Source organism: Anopheles nili, chromosome 3, assembly GCF_943737925.1.
Source record: "Anopheles nili chromosome 3, idAnoNiliSN_F5_01, whole genome shotgun sequence".
Classification (NCBI taxonomy): Eukaryota; Metazoa; Arthropoda; class Insecta; order Diptera; family Culicidae; genus Anopheles; species Anopheles nili.
Window position 1 is genome coordinate 47,329,343 of NC_071292.1, and position 14,696 is coordinate 47,344,038.

General features: G+C 44.4%; 1 protein-coding gene across 1 annotated transcript; it reads right to left on the reverse strand.

Moving 5' to 3' along the window:
• Positions 1–101: 101 nt before the first annotated feature.
• Positions 102–5,734, reverse strand: LOC128726757 (nose resistant to fluoxetine protein 6-like). Its single transcript, XM_053820582.1, has 9 exons — positions 5,444–5,734; positions 2,351–2,513; positions 1,953–2,269; positions 1,712–1,884; positions 1,460–1,628; positions 1,200–1,393; positions 967–1,111; positions 454–783; positions 102–338 (listed from the first exon to the last, which is right to left on the reverse strand). The coding sequence occupies exons 1-9, from the start codon at positions 5,723–5,725 to the stop codon at positions 102–104; spliced, it is 2,010 nt and encodes a 669-aa protein (XP_053676557.1). The 5' UTR covers positions 5,726–5,734.
• Positions 5,735–14,696: the final 8,962 nt, after the last annotated feature.

Genomic DNA, 14,696 nt, shown 5'->3' on the forward strand with positions numbered 1-14,696 from the left:
TCTATGCGCATTTCGCCCAACTACTCGATCTGTGACGATTATTATTTATTCTAGCTATGTTAAAATGGCATTCGTTATAAGGACTATTTGGTGGCTACGGGCTAAAATCGTTGACTGAAAACCACGCTCGGTCGGGATTGCTTCTCGTCAGGATGCTCACAATAGCTGGTGTCCGTGCCGTGTTCCGTTTCGCTCGACGAGTGCTCCATCGTATTCGAGGATCGCGTCTGGCTCTTGAAAAGCTGCCTTTGCAGGGCAATGAATGGAGACTCAAGGACTAGACAGAGTAGCCATGCCACTAGGTAGGACAACATAAAGGATGCAGCCCATATGGCACCCTGAGAAGATGGAGAAGAAAACAATCAAAACACAGATGCAAATTCCCAAAATGAAATCTTAGATTGAATGAATTCTATTCGTTAGAATTGTTTTTAAATATCTCCATTTACTTACTATATCGATAAGACCGTATCGGAAAAAGCTACGCGTGTTAAACAGCGACATCTTGATCAAGAACAGGTGGCACAGATACGCACTGTACGTAAGTCTGCCGACGATCGTGAGAAACGGAATATCGGCCAGTCGTGTCAGTAGCTTCAAGAACCGGAACGACAGTCCCACACCGATGAAAAAGATGATGGCACTATAGAACAACCGCACAAGAGGGAACAGAAGCGCCATCCAGAGCGAAGGTGTCGCAAAACGGTAGTGGTAGAAGATGTAGCCTGTGGCGAACAGAGTCGGTATCATCAGGAGGCTTCCGAACCAGGCGGCCTTGACGAGCTGTGGAAGCAAGCGAGGAAGGATTGTTAAAAGTAGTCACATTAAGGATCACATCGCGAGATCTAGAATAGACTGTCACCAGCAGGAACCCAATCATGGTCAGTGAGTATTGGCGAATAATTGACGGACGTCCAGAAGTCTTCCGCGTTGATGTGTGTTACTCAAGTTTTCCGCCAGACTTACCCAATGATAGTCGGAACGTGTCTTGGCCAGGTGCATGTAGAAGAACGAGCATCCAATCGCGAACGTGTAGTTGACCAGGTACATGTGCGTCGGAACGTAGGCGTCCTTGTACACTCCCCAGTACCAGAAGAAGTACCGGATTTGCCTGCGAAAAGGAGGACGTTTTGTGCGCCAGAAAAATTACGTTTTTTAATGGACTCCGTCCTTTGTTCCATCCGGTTGCTTTTGCTTACTCTGGTGCAAATATCGGAATGGCGTCGTATTCCTTCACGTAGATAATGGCAGCAGTGAGGGTGTAAGTCAGCAGCAGCATTGTTCCAATAAGCAGGTTCCGGATCTTGGGAAACCGGGCTATCAAGGCACACAGGACCAGTCCGTACACGAACAGATGGAAATCGGCCGCCAAGTACCACGTGTGGAGCATGCACTATTGAGATCACATCAGAATCAGCGTTACCGAAGGACGAGCTCCAGTGAGTGCGTATTTCCTTACCGGTTCGTCGACATTGTAGTAGTTGTTAATGTAGAGCAAATTTGCCCACCAGTTCTCGCGACAGTACGTACGACCCGTCTCGAATCCCTTCTGCCACAGTGGACCATCACCCAGCCGCACCACCCAGGTGGCTTCAAAAAGCATTACGAACGCGTACACCGGTGTAAGCCTGTAAAGGATGAACGATAGGACATGCTGATATGGTCTCGTAATAGATCGGAAGCGCAGACTACACTGCTTAACGCATCCTACCGGATGTAGCGGGCAGCGGAAATGATGACTATCTCGACGATGCCGACTTTCTTCTTTGTCTCCTCCACTTTCTGCATGAAAAACAGCACAAGCAACATGGCGCTGATGGCGAAGAATGTCGTCACAATCTGCGTGCCGTTGATAACGATCATCGTCGCGAAGTCGTTGAAACGCTGCAAGGATAAATGACGAAAAGGAAAATGCTATTTTCGTGCATTTCTGAGATTTCCGGAGCACGTACATTCTCGATGGTGAGTGCGGTCCTTGGCTGAGCGTAGAACACGACATGGCCCAACGTAACGCCCATGAAGACGAGCATTCGGATGGTGTGGATGTAGCGAAGATCGTGGCTCAGTTGATCGTCCCCACGCGAGGTGATCCGGTACCAGTTGCGAATGATCGAAAAGGACACCAGGTACATCTGGTCCGGTGACGGCAAATCCTGCTTGTAATGATCTAGACCGTGTGTCGTTTTACATCGGAAATCGTACCAGCTCGAGACAAACACGATGCCCGCGATCACCAACGACACGACAATGAACGTTATCTCCAACCAATCTGGTGGGTGTATTTGGGGAAAAGTCGGAAAAATCAATTGAATCAATTAAGAGCGTTTCCGCGAGTTGTCGCTGGGCTTACCAATTGGGTAGGATTTCGTGTTACTATCGCAGTACTCTATCGCGGTTTGCGCCTTGAGCCCGAATTCCTCGGTTAGCTCAACGTTAACGCACCTTTCTAAGAGCTCGGAATAATTTCGCCGGTATTCGTCGGTGTCTCTGAACGTTCCCGGCAGGAATGTATACTAGATGCAGGTGCAGAAACAGTTTTATGTTTTGAAAGCGTGATTAGTTATCGAATGTTTTTAGTAAAATAATAGAGGAGGATATTGCAGTTTAACGCTATTTTCCCAAATAACTTGATTCAACCATCAATTTCATTTCATGTTTTGAGTGAAATTTTCGAACTTTTCTTTTATCGAAATAGACGTTATAAAAGGTGAAATTTTTTTGATTGCCTGACCGAAAACTCCATTACAAGTCATTGAACAACTACGGATGACGCATTCATTTGCTGTATTCAATTTGTATTTTGTTCAAATAAACTAAGAGAAGTTTTTCTTGCGTTGCGTTTCAAATTTCTGCGAATTTAACATCAAAGCTTATCAACGCGCAGTAGATGCCTTACTTAGCTTCTAGCATCATTGTTACCGGTTTTGACAATATTTTACCGAACAACATTGTCGGAAATCATAACTTTTACGAAGGAAAAATGGTTTGGAATTTGCCTGCGAACGTTTATGAGCTTAATTCCAAAATTACTTTGCTGATGCACGTACAAGGATAAAGTTTGAAATTGAAAAAAAAAAACACTATAACTTTTACATTTTTTACTGCTCTTTTACTATAAGTACTTTGCAAAAAACATATTGAAATGATGAACCTTTTTGGAGATATAGCGAATATTGTTCCGAATATAGAGAAATATACTTTAAAACAAAAAAAAAACATAACCGAGTATGCCCGGGATAAGGCAAGAAAAGGGAGGAAATGCCCTTTGAAGTCGTTTATTGTCAATTCACAGTTCGACCATCGGGCTGTACCGTCGCACGAAAGTAATAAAAATTACGGCAAAGCGATAAAGTTTTTCATCATATTCAGCCTCGATCTAACGGCCCTTAAATTACAACTTAAGGTATCATTTTAAAAGTGCATTCAGTAATTTTTTGTATTTCTTTAAGTATACAACAAATCAAAAACGACGTTGCTATTGGAAAAAGGTAATGTTTTGTAGACTATTTTACTATTTTTTGACATGTTTTGGCATTACACAATCTTTTCTAAGTGTTTTGTTTTGGAAGCAGCATTCGACTGAGCAGATGAATTAAGAAGTTCTTTTTGACTGCATTACATTTCCAAAAAAATTGTAAATATTACGTGCCAAATAACATCTAGTAAAATTAAATACTTTTTTAAATAAATAAATAAATAAATAAATAACGATGAAACAAAATCCTTAAAAATCATTACATTGAATGTGTACAAATCTAAGCTTCTAGCATTTAATTAATACTGAAATAAATTTAAATCAGATTCAAGTATTCTCTAGACTAGCTAGCATTTTTAGCTATGGTGTTTCGGTTGTGGAACACCTACTATTAGCATATTTCGAGTCGCATTCAAATGTCAAGCAGCAACGTTTCGCGGCTGAAACGGACCGCGTCTTGTGTTCTAACGCTAGTTTACACAAGGTCTGTGCCATAATTTTTGACGGCGGATGGGCGCGATTTTAATAAACCGGAAGAACAGTGATACAGCTGCAAATGACGTGCGATCTATGCGAACAGCTCCGTCGAGCGCGGAAACCGTTCCCACCGGTGGGTCGGTGACCGAACTAAAACGGTCAAAGTCAAGGTGCAACTTAACTAAACTCTAACGCCCTTTCGGAGGCCCTTTCGTACGATCAGTTTTGTCAGCTGGGTCGCCGGAGCCCTCGTTGGGGGTTTTAAATTTATGCGCTGCTTCCATGTGTCTGCGTATGCAAATTTTGGGTCTTCGAACGAAAGGGAGAACGTAAAGAACATCATCAAAAGACGCACTTCTGATACCGGCGGAGATCGGGAACTTTCGACTTCGACGGCAGAATCTATTCCCTCGTCATGTGGGACTCACCCAAATTTGGGTTTCATTTCCCTTTCAACTTCGGAACCGGAATCACGATCGAGTTCGGCTAGAGGTGGCTCTTTTTTTTTGCGCGCGCGCGGTTCGATCCGCAGACCTACCGAAGACAGGGAACTGGTTTCTGACTGAATGTGTCAACTATTACGACGTGCCGACGGTCACGGGGGATAATATTTGGGCCGCCCAATATCAGGGGCATTTGTCTTTGGTTATTATTCATTTGCCTCGCCGGGGTGGAAGTGCTAAAAACTGGAACCGAGCCGTGGGGTGGCCATCTAGTTCTCTTTCGGGCGAAACCTTCTCACGACTAACGGAACCTTCGAGAGGACGGTGCAGGACCTTGAACTGATTCCGAATCGTCACCCGCGGGTGGCTCGAAGTGCGCTAATGCGCGGGGTTGCCTAATTAATTATGAGCGTTTGCTTGCGCGATGCGTTAATCGTGTCGTTTATCGTCGTTACGCATTGCGAGCATTGGCGGAGAAGTTTTTCGTAGCACGGCTTTCACAACTAGCCGAGCCCTTGAGTTGGTGGGACACTGTCTAGGCGGAATAATAACTAATTCAATATGCAATAGGCTTGTCAGTTGTGATAAGTGTAAATTATGTGGCAGATTTGCTCAAAGTGACCCATCCCCCTAGTGGATATACTTATAGGACAATGATCACTTACTTTACGATAAAATATCTATTTTGTGAGCTTTTCCAAGATTTCCCATCATATTATTTCACAAAACTAAAAGCTTCATAGCTTCGGGTTGTCTGGGTTGTCTGGTAAAATTTGCCCCTACATCATAAACGCAATTAGTTCCGAACACAGAATTGGCGAGAGCATATAATAAATTATTCACTGTTCATTTTCTTCACTGTTCATTTTGCAAAATTTAGAACCAATATCGCCATTAATTTGGTTCACTAATTGACACACCTCGAGCAAAAGTTAGACCAACGGACATCACTTATTAGCCGTCGAAGGGTCAAACGAACCCACCGGCTGCTAATGGTCAACCCCAAAACGTTCGACGAGATATGGTAATATGATGGTGTTTTATTTACCCGGAAGCCAGTCTCGAACTTTGGCACGAGCAATCCGCTATCATTCAACCGACCGGCCACCTCACGTAGACGTCGTTCACAATCGCGGACACAAAAGCCCCGATCCAGATGGGCATGGTTCAGCTGCAGCTTCCAATTTTCCGACATCCGTTCGATCAGATTCCACACGGCTGACGAGTTATCCGGTTGGATGACTGCCTTCACCACGCAGTACACTGACGCGATGGCCGGATCATCGTTGAGGCAGACATCATAATCGTCGTACTTGAACACTCGTGGCATGCGCCAATATTCCGATGCTGCAAATGAGAGCACACACGCACGTGGTGAGAGTCGTTACACTAGGAACTTCCGGGACCAACGTTTCCGGGCAGCATCTTAAACACTCGCACCTTCTTGTGTCTGGCCATGTCCTGGGATAACCAACAGACCCACCAAGACGGCAAACAACCCCAAAGAATTCCCCAAACGGCGCGCCATTTATGGTTCGAGCTTGAAGAGTTCGACGACGCCACCCCTAAATTTGAAAGCTTTCAAACTCCCAAACGCCTCCAGAAGCTCCACGCGCGATCACGACTAAATTCAAACTGAGGTGCGAATTTTCGGCGATCGAGTTCTTCAACCAGACTGCGTCTAAACCGGCCCCAGCCACGGTATACTAAGCGTGTGGGGTTTTGTTTCTTTTTTCTCACGAGTTTCATTGATATTTGGGAGGTTTTTTTTTGTAGGAATTTTGCTTTTGCTTCCCTCGGATGTAAATATCTTCACGGGGCGGCTATTCTCGCTGTTCGGGACGGATGATGCATGCCCGTTTGTGCGCCACTAGGTAGCGGACGTTCGAGTGAATCGTACAGGTGTTCGCTTTACAACGGCTAGATCGAGTTGGTGGTTCCTAATTTATGCTACGTAGATTATGCCGTACACATTAGAATGTAGCGAACAGCGCCTAGCTGAGCTTTATCATAACGATGCGTGTTAGTATCTCGCGAGTCTTCAGTGTTTTGTGAACATAAGGCGGGATTTTATCCGCGATTGAGATGTGTGTAAGGAATTTGCATGCAATCGAGATTATTCTCATTCAATTGGAAATGTTTGGTTTGTGTTTTGAAGTTATCAAATCGATTCGAATATCTGAATCAAACACGTCTATTCAAATCTTAAAACTGGTAATAAAATTTAAAATTTTGCCATTCGTGAGACGTTCAGTATATGTTGTAAAGCATTTAAAGTATTAATGATTTAGATTGTGCGTTATCTCAATATTTGTCTAATCTATTTATGCTCTCTGATGCCAAAATAAAATCACTTGTTATAATTCAGCGCATTTCAGAGGAAATTTAAAAGAATTTAATTCAATTCAACGCAATGGCGTAGCGCTAGCGTAAATTGATACTGGAACATGATGAACCACACAGGATAATAAGAATGGGCGTCAATGGCGATACGAATTCATTAAGCGCTGGCATACATTTTACTTGAATAAAAAAAACCACACACACACACACACTCTCACGAGCGATTCCATTCCACCCACAGAACTAATTGCAATCAGATGCAAATGCATCATCCTCCGGTACATGGGAGAATCCTGTCGACGTTTTGAGCCTCGCCCGATGGAAAAATGGAAAAGCCCCGATTGGATCCGGTGTAAATCACACCTACGGAACCGCATTTGCACATTCGCCAGCTTTTAATTGCTGACAAACTGAAACGGATCGCAAGGGAAAAACAAACCGTAGCCCTTGCGGCCCTGCGCGTGTCATGCGATAACAATCGTCCCCCCGGGCACGTACGGTGCTGACAGTTTTGTCGACCGCGTGCACAAGCAAGGACTCGCTTCCGTCGGTGCACGTGGATGGGACGATTATGTGACACGAGTTCCACGTCGTCCTGTTCCTCCCGGTGGAATGCGCCCAGGTGGAATAAAGGATGCAGTCCAAAGAAACAATGTCACGACGGTACGTGACGCGTTCCGAGCTTCTTTTTTTTCTTCCCCAGGATGAAGATGCATGATGTGCCGGTGCATTCGGCACGAGGACGTATCTTGTCATAGTTTTTGCTTTCCTTCTTCGCTCATTCCTCGACCCTTACGGAAAGATGCGACGGATAATCCTTTCTGCCTGGTTTCGTCCTAGTTGCGTGTCCGAGAGGAGCCGCTTTGAGTGGGAACCAACGAGGCGAGGAGGACTCTTTTAATCTGCACAATATGTGTGGCTTTTGTTCGGAGCTTTTACCGATACGTTCATCAGGAGTGACGAATCTGCATTCGGTAGAGTACGAACGGAGATAGGAGAAAAAGAAGCACGTAAGCATTACACGGAAACTGGAAGCCTCGTAGAAGCGAACCGGTTCACGATGCACGCGATTCCTGGTTCGTGCGAGCTTGCAGTGCAGAATATGCACTCGGTCGACGAACTTCTGCGGTGGATGCATTTGTGTGACACTCCGCACACATTCACACGCCCATCAACGTCATTCTTTCGCGCTCCTGGCACACTGGGTGCGCCTTTTGGGTGTGGTGACGCTGGGGCTGGTAGCGTTTTCATCCCTGGTAGCGAGCGAGTGGCTCAATCAAAGAAAATAACTGCCATTCGATGCGGTGGTATTCGATGCGCACAATGCAAGTGCGGGAAATTGACTCAAGTTCAAGGTCACGCGGTGAGGGTGGGTTGTATTGGTTGTTAAGGAATTATAGGCATGAAGCCAGCCACTTATCTGATTGTGTCCTTTCCCTCCGATACGCTGCGTGAGTGGGAGTTATAAAAACGTCACTTTTCTCTCTTTCTCTCTCTCTCTCATCGTACAGGTGCACAATAAATTCGAAATGACTTTTAAACTTTCAGCCCGATAGGCTATAAATGTGTTTCGTTTTTCATTTCGATCGTCCAGAGATGAGTGATAAAAACATGATGTCGTTAGAGATTTGCCTTCGGCGCTGGAATGTTCCTGTTTTCGGTGATTTTTGTGATCGGAGACTATTTGCCAGCCATCAAATGCCGACCCTGAGCGGCTAATAACTGGTTATTCACTTTTCCCGGTTGACTTTGAATTATACTAGCGTTTTTTTTCCTCGACACGCAGGTGAATTGCAACCAGCAGCTTGTTTGAGCATTTCCTAAATTCGTGTCATATGCCTACTGCTCATTTTTAAACCGGTTGTCTGCAAACCCGGTGGAAGAATTGGCCGCACTTTTACTGGAGTTTTCGGGGTACGGGGTAGAACGAATCATTTAGGAAAACCTGTTTCGGAGATGCTACTATTCTAAATGCAGTGTGAGAGAAAATACGGCTGTCATCAAGCTCGCGGCACCAAGATATCAAACGAAAACGAGAATGCAAAACGTCGATCTGGCGAAATAAAGTTATTTTTAAAAGGCAGACATATCTTGGAAATTCCAACGGTGACACTGAATATGATGCAGTTTCTTTTCTGAACTTTGAAGTCGACTCTTTCTCGATAAAATCTCATTTATGTTAATTTCGATTTTTGTAGATTTACATATGGATAGGGAAATGGAATATCAGATTGTGCTTTATTCAAGCATTGTACAACGATAAAATGTAGAATGAAATTTCTAGAAGCTTGAAAAATATGAAATGTTTAAACGGTTTCCAAAAATAAGCATTAAGATTAATTACTCGTCAAGGTTAATAAGGCGCTAAAGCTCCTGCATATTTAACTGTGAATTAATTCTTTAGTACGACTTTTGCATAATTCTTAAATTTCTCTGGTTTCTATTCCACTAGTAAAAATAAAATCCGTGAGCTCTTTAACTTCGAGAATCGTTAAGTGCTGTTACTATGTACTAATTATAATCCTTAATATGCTACTTGCCACCGATGGTGCTCTAACGAGTCGGCTGGTTGTTCACTTATCCTTCAAGAAACGAAAAAAATCGCACTCAAGAAAAAGCCTTAGCCTTGAGCCAAATACGTGTGCAGAGATGGAGGGGAAAATCCTTGAAATCAATTATCTATGGCACGGCATCGAAGGGGTGGAAGAAAAAAAGAGCATCGAAGCGAGATGGAAATGGGAATCGAAGTGGAGTTAGCAAAGACAGTGCAACATTGACTTATAAGTAATGAAGAGCACCGGGCGAAATCCGCCTAGGGATTAATGAAGGCGAATCCGATACTAAAAACGAACTTTTTGCCTCATCGGTGTCACTCAGGCCAACATTGACATGAGATGGGAATCGAAGGCCAACGAACTGCTGCTACTGCTGGCGACAGTGTAGGCGTTTGGCGGGCGGTTGGTAGGCTTCCTTCTTAATTTAGTTCCCGGTCATGTGTCCTACTTATCGAGTGCGATGTTTGTGCATGGTTCGGTTTTTCTTATTCATGATCAAGAGTTAGTACACTAGCGTTCTCAAAATTTCTGCCACTATTAGTAAAGAAACGTAAATTATTGTTATTTATTGTTTATTTCATATTATTCTACCATTGATTTACTATAACTGTAAATAACATAAGCATCTTCTACTGCAGGTTAATACAACCGTGATGACTGGTGATATCGATTTAATGGTAAGTTGGAATGTTCAAGTTTTCTATAAAAAACTAAAAATTTCCTCACAAGAATAGGTAAAACATTGCAGTAATTATTGGCCACATGCAATTGAATTATAATCGCGTAATAAATGCGCCTACGTTGAAAACATTGCTGCCATAAGTTTGCTACTAGCTGTGAAGCTTCCGTTCGAAGCGCTTTGCTAGAAAAAAGCTTCCGATAAAAAAGCTCATTCCATGTCGAGCAGCAAGGGCACTTTGCTCGACTACAGTTGCTACTCGGATGCTCGACCGCAACATTCTCGTGCTCGAAATAAACATACTATTGCAAAAATAATCAATTTATATAACTTAATTTATTATTCGAAGCAGTTATATTCCAATCATGTTTTATGTAAATATTTACTCATTTGTTTTCTATTAAATACTATTTTACTTATATTATATTACATTCCGGTAATCCAATCTATTGCATCTCTAATTTGTTGTGAACACTGATTTTCAACATACAAGTTTTTTTATTTCTATTATCTGTTGAATAATTAAGCTCATGTTTGTCTTATTTGTTTTGTTTGATATCAATTCTCGATATAATTTACAGTTTCGATATGAATATGCTGAAAGAAATGTGAATTTCACATTTTTGATTTTTTCCGACAGTAATTTGATTAAGCATTCTTCTTTCGTAAGGGTTAATCTATTCATAATTCAAGAAATTAAGCGATTTTTATTCAAATTATGCATAGTTTTCCTTTTTGGCCAAGCGCCAAGAATATTTGTTCAATATTTACAAAGCTTGAATCGAAACAAACTAAGAGAATTGAGTATAAAACCACGATATACTCATTTACATAGTCACGATGCGGCTAAAATTCTGTTCACTGGGAGCGCTCTCGTAAACGTCTTCTAACCGAAGCTGCCGCTGTGTGCGTCGGGCCAGTTTGCTGGTCCAAACGATCTCGTCCTCACTCGCGTTTTGTTCGTTCCGCTGAACAGGTCGGACGCGCCCGTGTGTGCATCATTCGCTCTCAGACCGGGACAGACCTGGCAATAGCCAGTAGAAAGCATACCGTTTTTCCGCAGTCATTGCAAGCTACCGTGTCGCAGTTGGTCAGTCGGGAAAGTTCCACCCAAGCAGGTGGTGCGTGTTTCTTGCGTGTGCGTGGCATTTCCACCGAAAGCCTCTTTATCCGGGAGTGCAAAATTCCGGCGCTACGTACGAAAAATAAGTGTCCCGTGGCACTTTTTGCCTCGCATACCGTGACAGCCCGCCTCCACACGCATCGGCGTGAAGTGTGCCGTTTTCTTTTTCGTCGCCGTTTTGCTATCAAGTACTTGGCCAAGTGGCCAAAAGTGAAGGGGGTTCTGCTTCTTGCACGTTCGTTCCGCGTTCTCGGTGCGGTCAGATGGTGTATTGATTGAGTGCTGGCGTGCCGCATGTCTGCATGTTGTTGGACCACCCCAAACTCCCACGGGCCATGTTGGCCGGGCAAGGGCTGGGCCGTTGAAGCGCCCAGGAGTATCCCGCCGAGCGAGCTGTCAAGTGTTGTGAACTCAGAAGCAGCATCCGCGTTTGAGGTGTGAGCGTCAGAGAGAGAGAGAGAGAGAGGGAGAAAGAAAGAGAGTAAACGGGTGGGTGGGATTTGTTTTGCTGCCAGCGCCCGGAAAAGTAGCTCCCGTCACATCGTTCCCCCCTGGGTGTGTTTGTGTGTGTGTATCAAGTGTAGCGGTCCAAAAGGCCGTAAGCAAATCGCTAAGTAGGCGCTGGAAGCCTGACGGAGAAGCGCGCTGATTACTGGCGAGTGTTGGTGCGTGGTGGTGTTTGCAACGATGCTGCAAAGTGTGGCGAAACATAGAGATAGATAGCGCCAAAGGGAGGCGAATTTAGTGCCGTTGGCGTGCCGATGAAGAAGCTCCCCGTCTAATCGGGACTGCTGGAAGAAGGTGCTTTACGGTGCTGATAAGAAGTGTAAACATCACGGGCAAAAATTATTGCTCTCGCTTGTGCGATTTTCCGTCCCAAACCCGTGTGCACGGTGCAGCGTGGTGGTGTTCGTGTTAGCACGGTTGCTTGCTGTGTTGTGCTGAGTTTGTGTTTTGGTGTATGTGTGTCAGAGCCGCCGCGCGCTGATGTGAACTTGGCAAAAGGTAATAGAAAATTTCTTCACATCTTCAGTGGAATCAAGAGAGGCAAAAAAAGAACAACAAGCTAAACCTCTAATCCGCAAAAGTGGGGGATTAATGACTATATTTTTTATTTATCGTGGATTAGCTCACTGTCTGCGTTTCGATCGGCTAAGCATCTGGGCGTGGGTGTGTGTTTACGACAGAGCGAAACACGCCGATGTCAGGCGAAATTGATAACGAAAACGGGTGATACCTTCGTTTTGCGTGGGTTGCAATAAACGGGAAAGTCTTTGATAGTGTGAGAGGTCATATGTTGGGCGGTGTGTAACCTTAGGGCCTGGGCCGATAGTATCCTTGACCTAAAATCCCTGAAATGCCACCCACTTTTCGCGAGTTCCACGAACAACATTGTAAGGGATGTCAGTTTCTAGCGAACATTTTCGTAACATTTGTTATTGGATGCAATGAGAGGTTCCCGATGCGTTGATTAACCAGTTTGCAAAGCGAATAAGTTATCTTATCGTTTGAAATGGGGTGTGTATTTCTTATCTATCTTTTTATATAACCTGAACCTGTTACCTGAACTTGCGCAAGTGTTGTACATGTTACCACTTGCATTACCTATTTGATGGAGTTTTAATTGTCTCAATCAACGCTTAAGACAGCTATATACGGAAAATCTATATTGGCCGATGTTCAAAGTTCTAAAAATGTCTCATTTAGTTGTCAACAAACATTGGACAGTGATGTATTACGTACTAACTACATATATTGCATCATGAACACACTGTTAGAACGACATCCTTATCCCTTAGTATAAGCATGAATTCAAATGGCTGTTGTTTGCGGAAAAGCTTGGTCAAAGCCAACTATGATGGAAATCACTTGAACAACTTCAGGTCATCAAAACTCAAAGCGATATCACCTGCATTGTCTCCATTCCCTCAGCTGGCCCAATATTTATAATAGCCTTTGTTGGGCCAGCTTCATCAGGCTTTGTTCACTGTGTTGAGGGCTCTTAACGATGGCTTACTTTTGTGAAACAAAATTTTGTGACCCTCCGACTGCTAGGGCGACGGATCACTCGATCAAATCCCTTCGAGGCGCGGCCACGAAATGAGTCGGTTTTTGGCCAGCCCTAGGAGCTTCAGCTGATAATTTCGCAATTAGAAATAAAACCCAACCCCGATGGAAGAGCCGGCAGTAAATGTACCGAAAAGTCACACAGCCACACACAGTTTGGTGGGCTCCAAAGGGCCCAAAGGGCGATTGCGCCACAACCGCCCAATCCCTTTACCAGCACACTAGCACCAGCAATCCGTGTTCCTGCCCTAAGGTTCGATTCGAAAGCCAAACGGAAAGGGCACAACCGCGATGTGACGCGAGCAACCAACCGATTCCGGTGGCGATGGTGATGTAATTGTTGAATTTATCAGCTGACAACTACAGCGACGAATGTGGTCACGATTGGGGGAGAGTGTGTGCCTTTTCCAGCGCCCGTCTTTTGTTGTTGCTGTTGATGCTATTTTTCCCTCAAAACTCAATTCTCAAAGCTCGCACGGAAACCAGTTGTGCTGCGATTGTGGCGCTCATTTTGTCCCGCTGTGTCGAATGGTGAGCGATGAGATGTGAATCGTGAAACGTGACAAGACTCACGGAATAATGCCTTTGTGGAGCTATAGCAAAGCATTGGATGTGCTTTCATCTGTTACAATCAAATTTAAGTAGAACTCCACTTGATGGTTGGAATATGTCTATTCCTGGCATAGAATTATGTCGATTTCGTAAAGAAAAAACAAAGAACAACCATCGAAAATCCATCGTTTGTTTGGAAAAGCATCGATTGCCGTAATATATCGCTCATTGATGCGGATTCGTCCAATCCCAAAGGCACCCCCCGGGGCGTTCATTATGCAAGCGAAAGTCAAACATCATTTTGGGTCAGACTGTACGGGTTTATGGGATGGTATTTTTTTTTGTTTTTCGGTTGTCCGCACACAATCCCCAGCAAGCAGTAGCAGCAACACCAACGTCTTGGTACACTCAAAATTAAGTCTCCAACAGGGCACGTACCGGTCCGGAGTTTTTTTTATCGGCTCTGGGAAAGTAGTTTTACGCATGCATCTCGAAACTCCCCCCACGGCGGATGCAGTTGAACAAAAATTCCACTCAACAGCGGCACCGTAGCAAACGCGAAGGTATGAAACCTTTCCGTTTAGTCCGGTTTGGTGCTCTTTTTTTTGTCTACATCCACCCTTCTTTTCGCTAAAAAAAACTCTCCGCACTCGAGTGCGTACTTACACTCGTCGCCTTATTTAGCCCTCCTGTGCGCCTTCATCCTTCTCCAATCTCTGGCCAACGTAAACCTGATTCGAGTACTCGCGACACCCGTTTCTTTTCCTCCACACATCACCTCCCTTCCCCGGCCGCGCTCCCTGGGGAGGTAGAGAGTGAAAGTGAAAGTTTATGTTTCGCCAACCCTACGACGGCGCTCGAGCCGCGTTGCGTTTCCGGTTTTCGGAAACCCCACTCCCGGCACCGGCTTACTTAATAGCTGCGTCGAGGGAGGAAGATCGGTTGGAATAAAAAAAAAACAAATGTTCGGTTACGGTCGGTT

Excerpts from the sequence above, each read along its gene's own strand:
- LOC128726757 (XM_053820582.1), bottom strand. The coding sequence starts at position 5,725 with ATGCCACGAGTGTTCAAGTACGACGATTATGATGTCTGCCTCAACGAT. Across the intron at positions 2,270-2,350 it reads CACGAAATCCTACCCAATTG|ATTGGTTGGAGATAACGTTC; the intron begins GTAAGCCCAGCG and ends TACACCCACCAG. Across the intron at positions 1,394-1,459 it reads ACTACAATGTCGACGAACCG|TGCATGCTCCACACGTGGTA; the intron begins GTAAGGAAATAC and ends TGATCTCAATAG.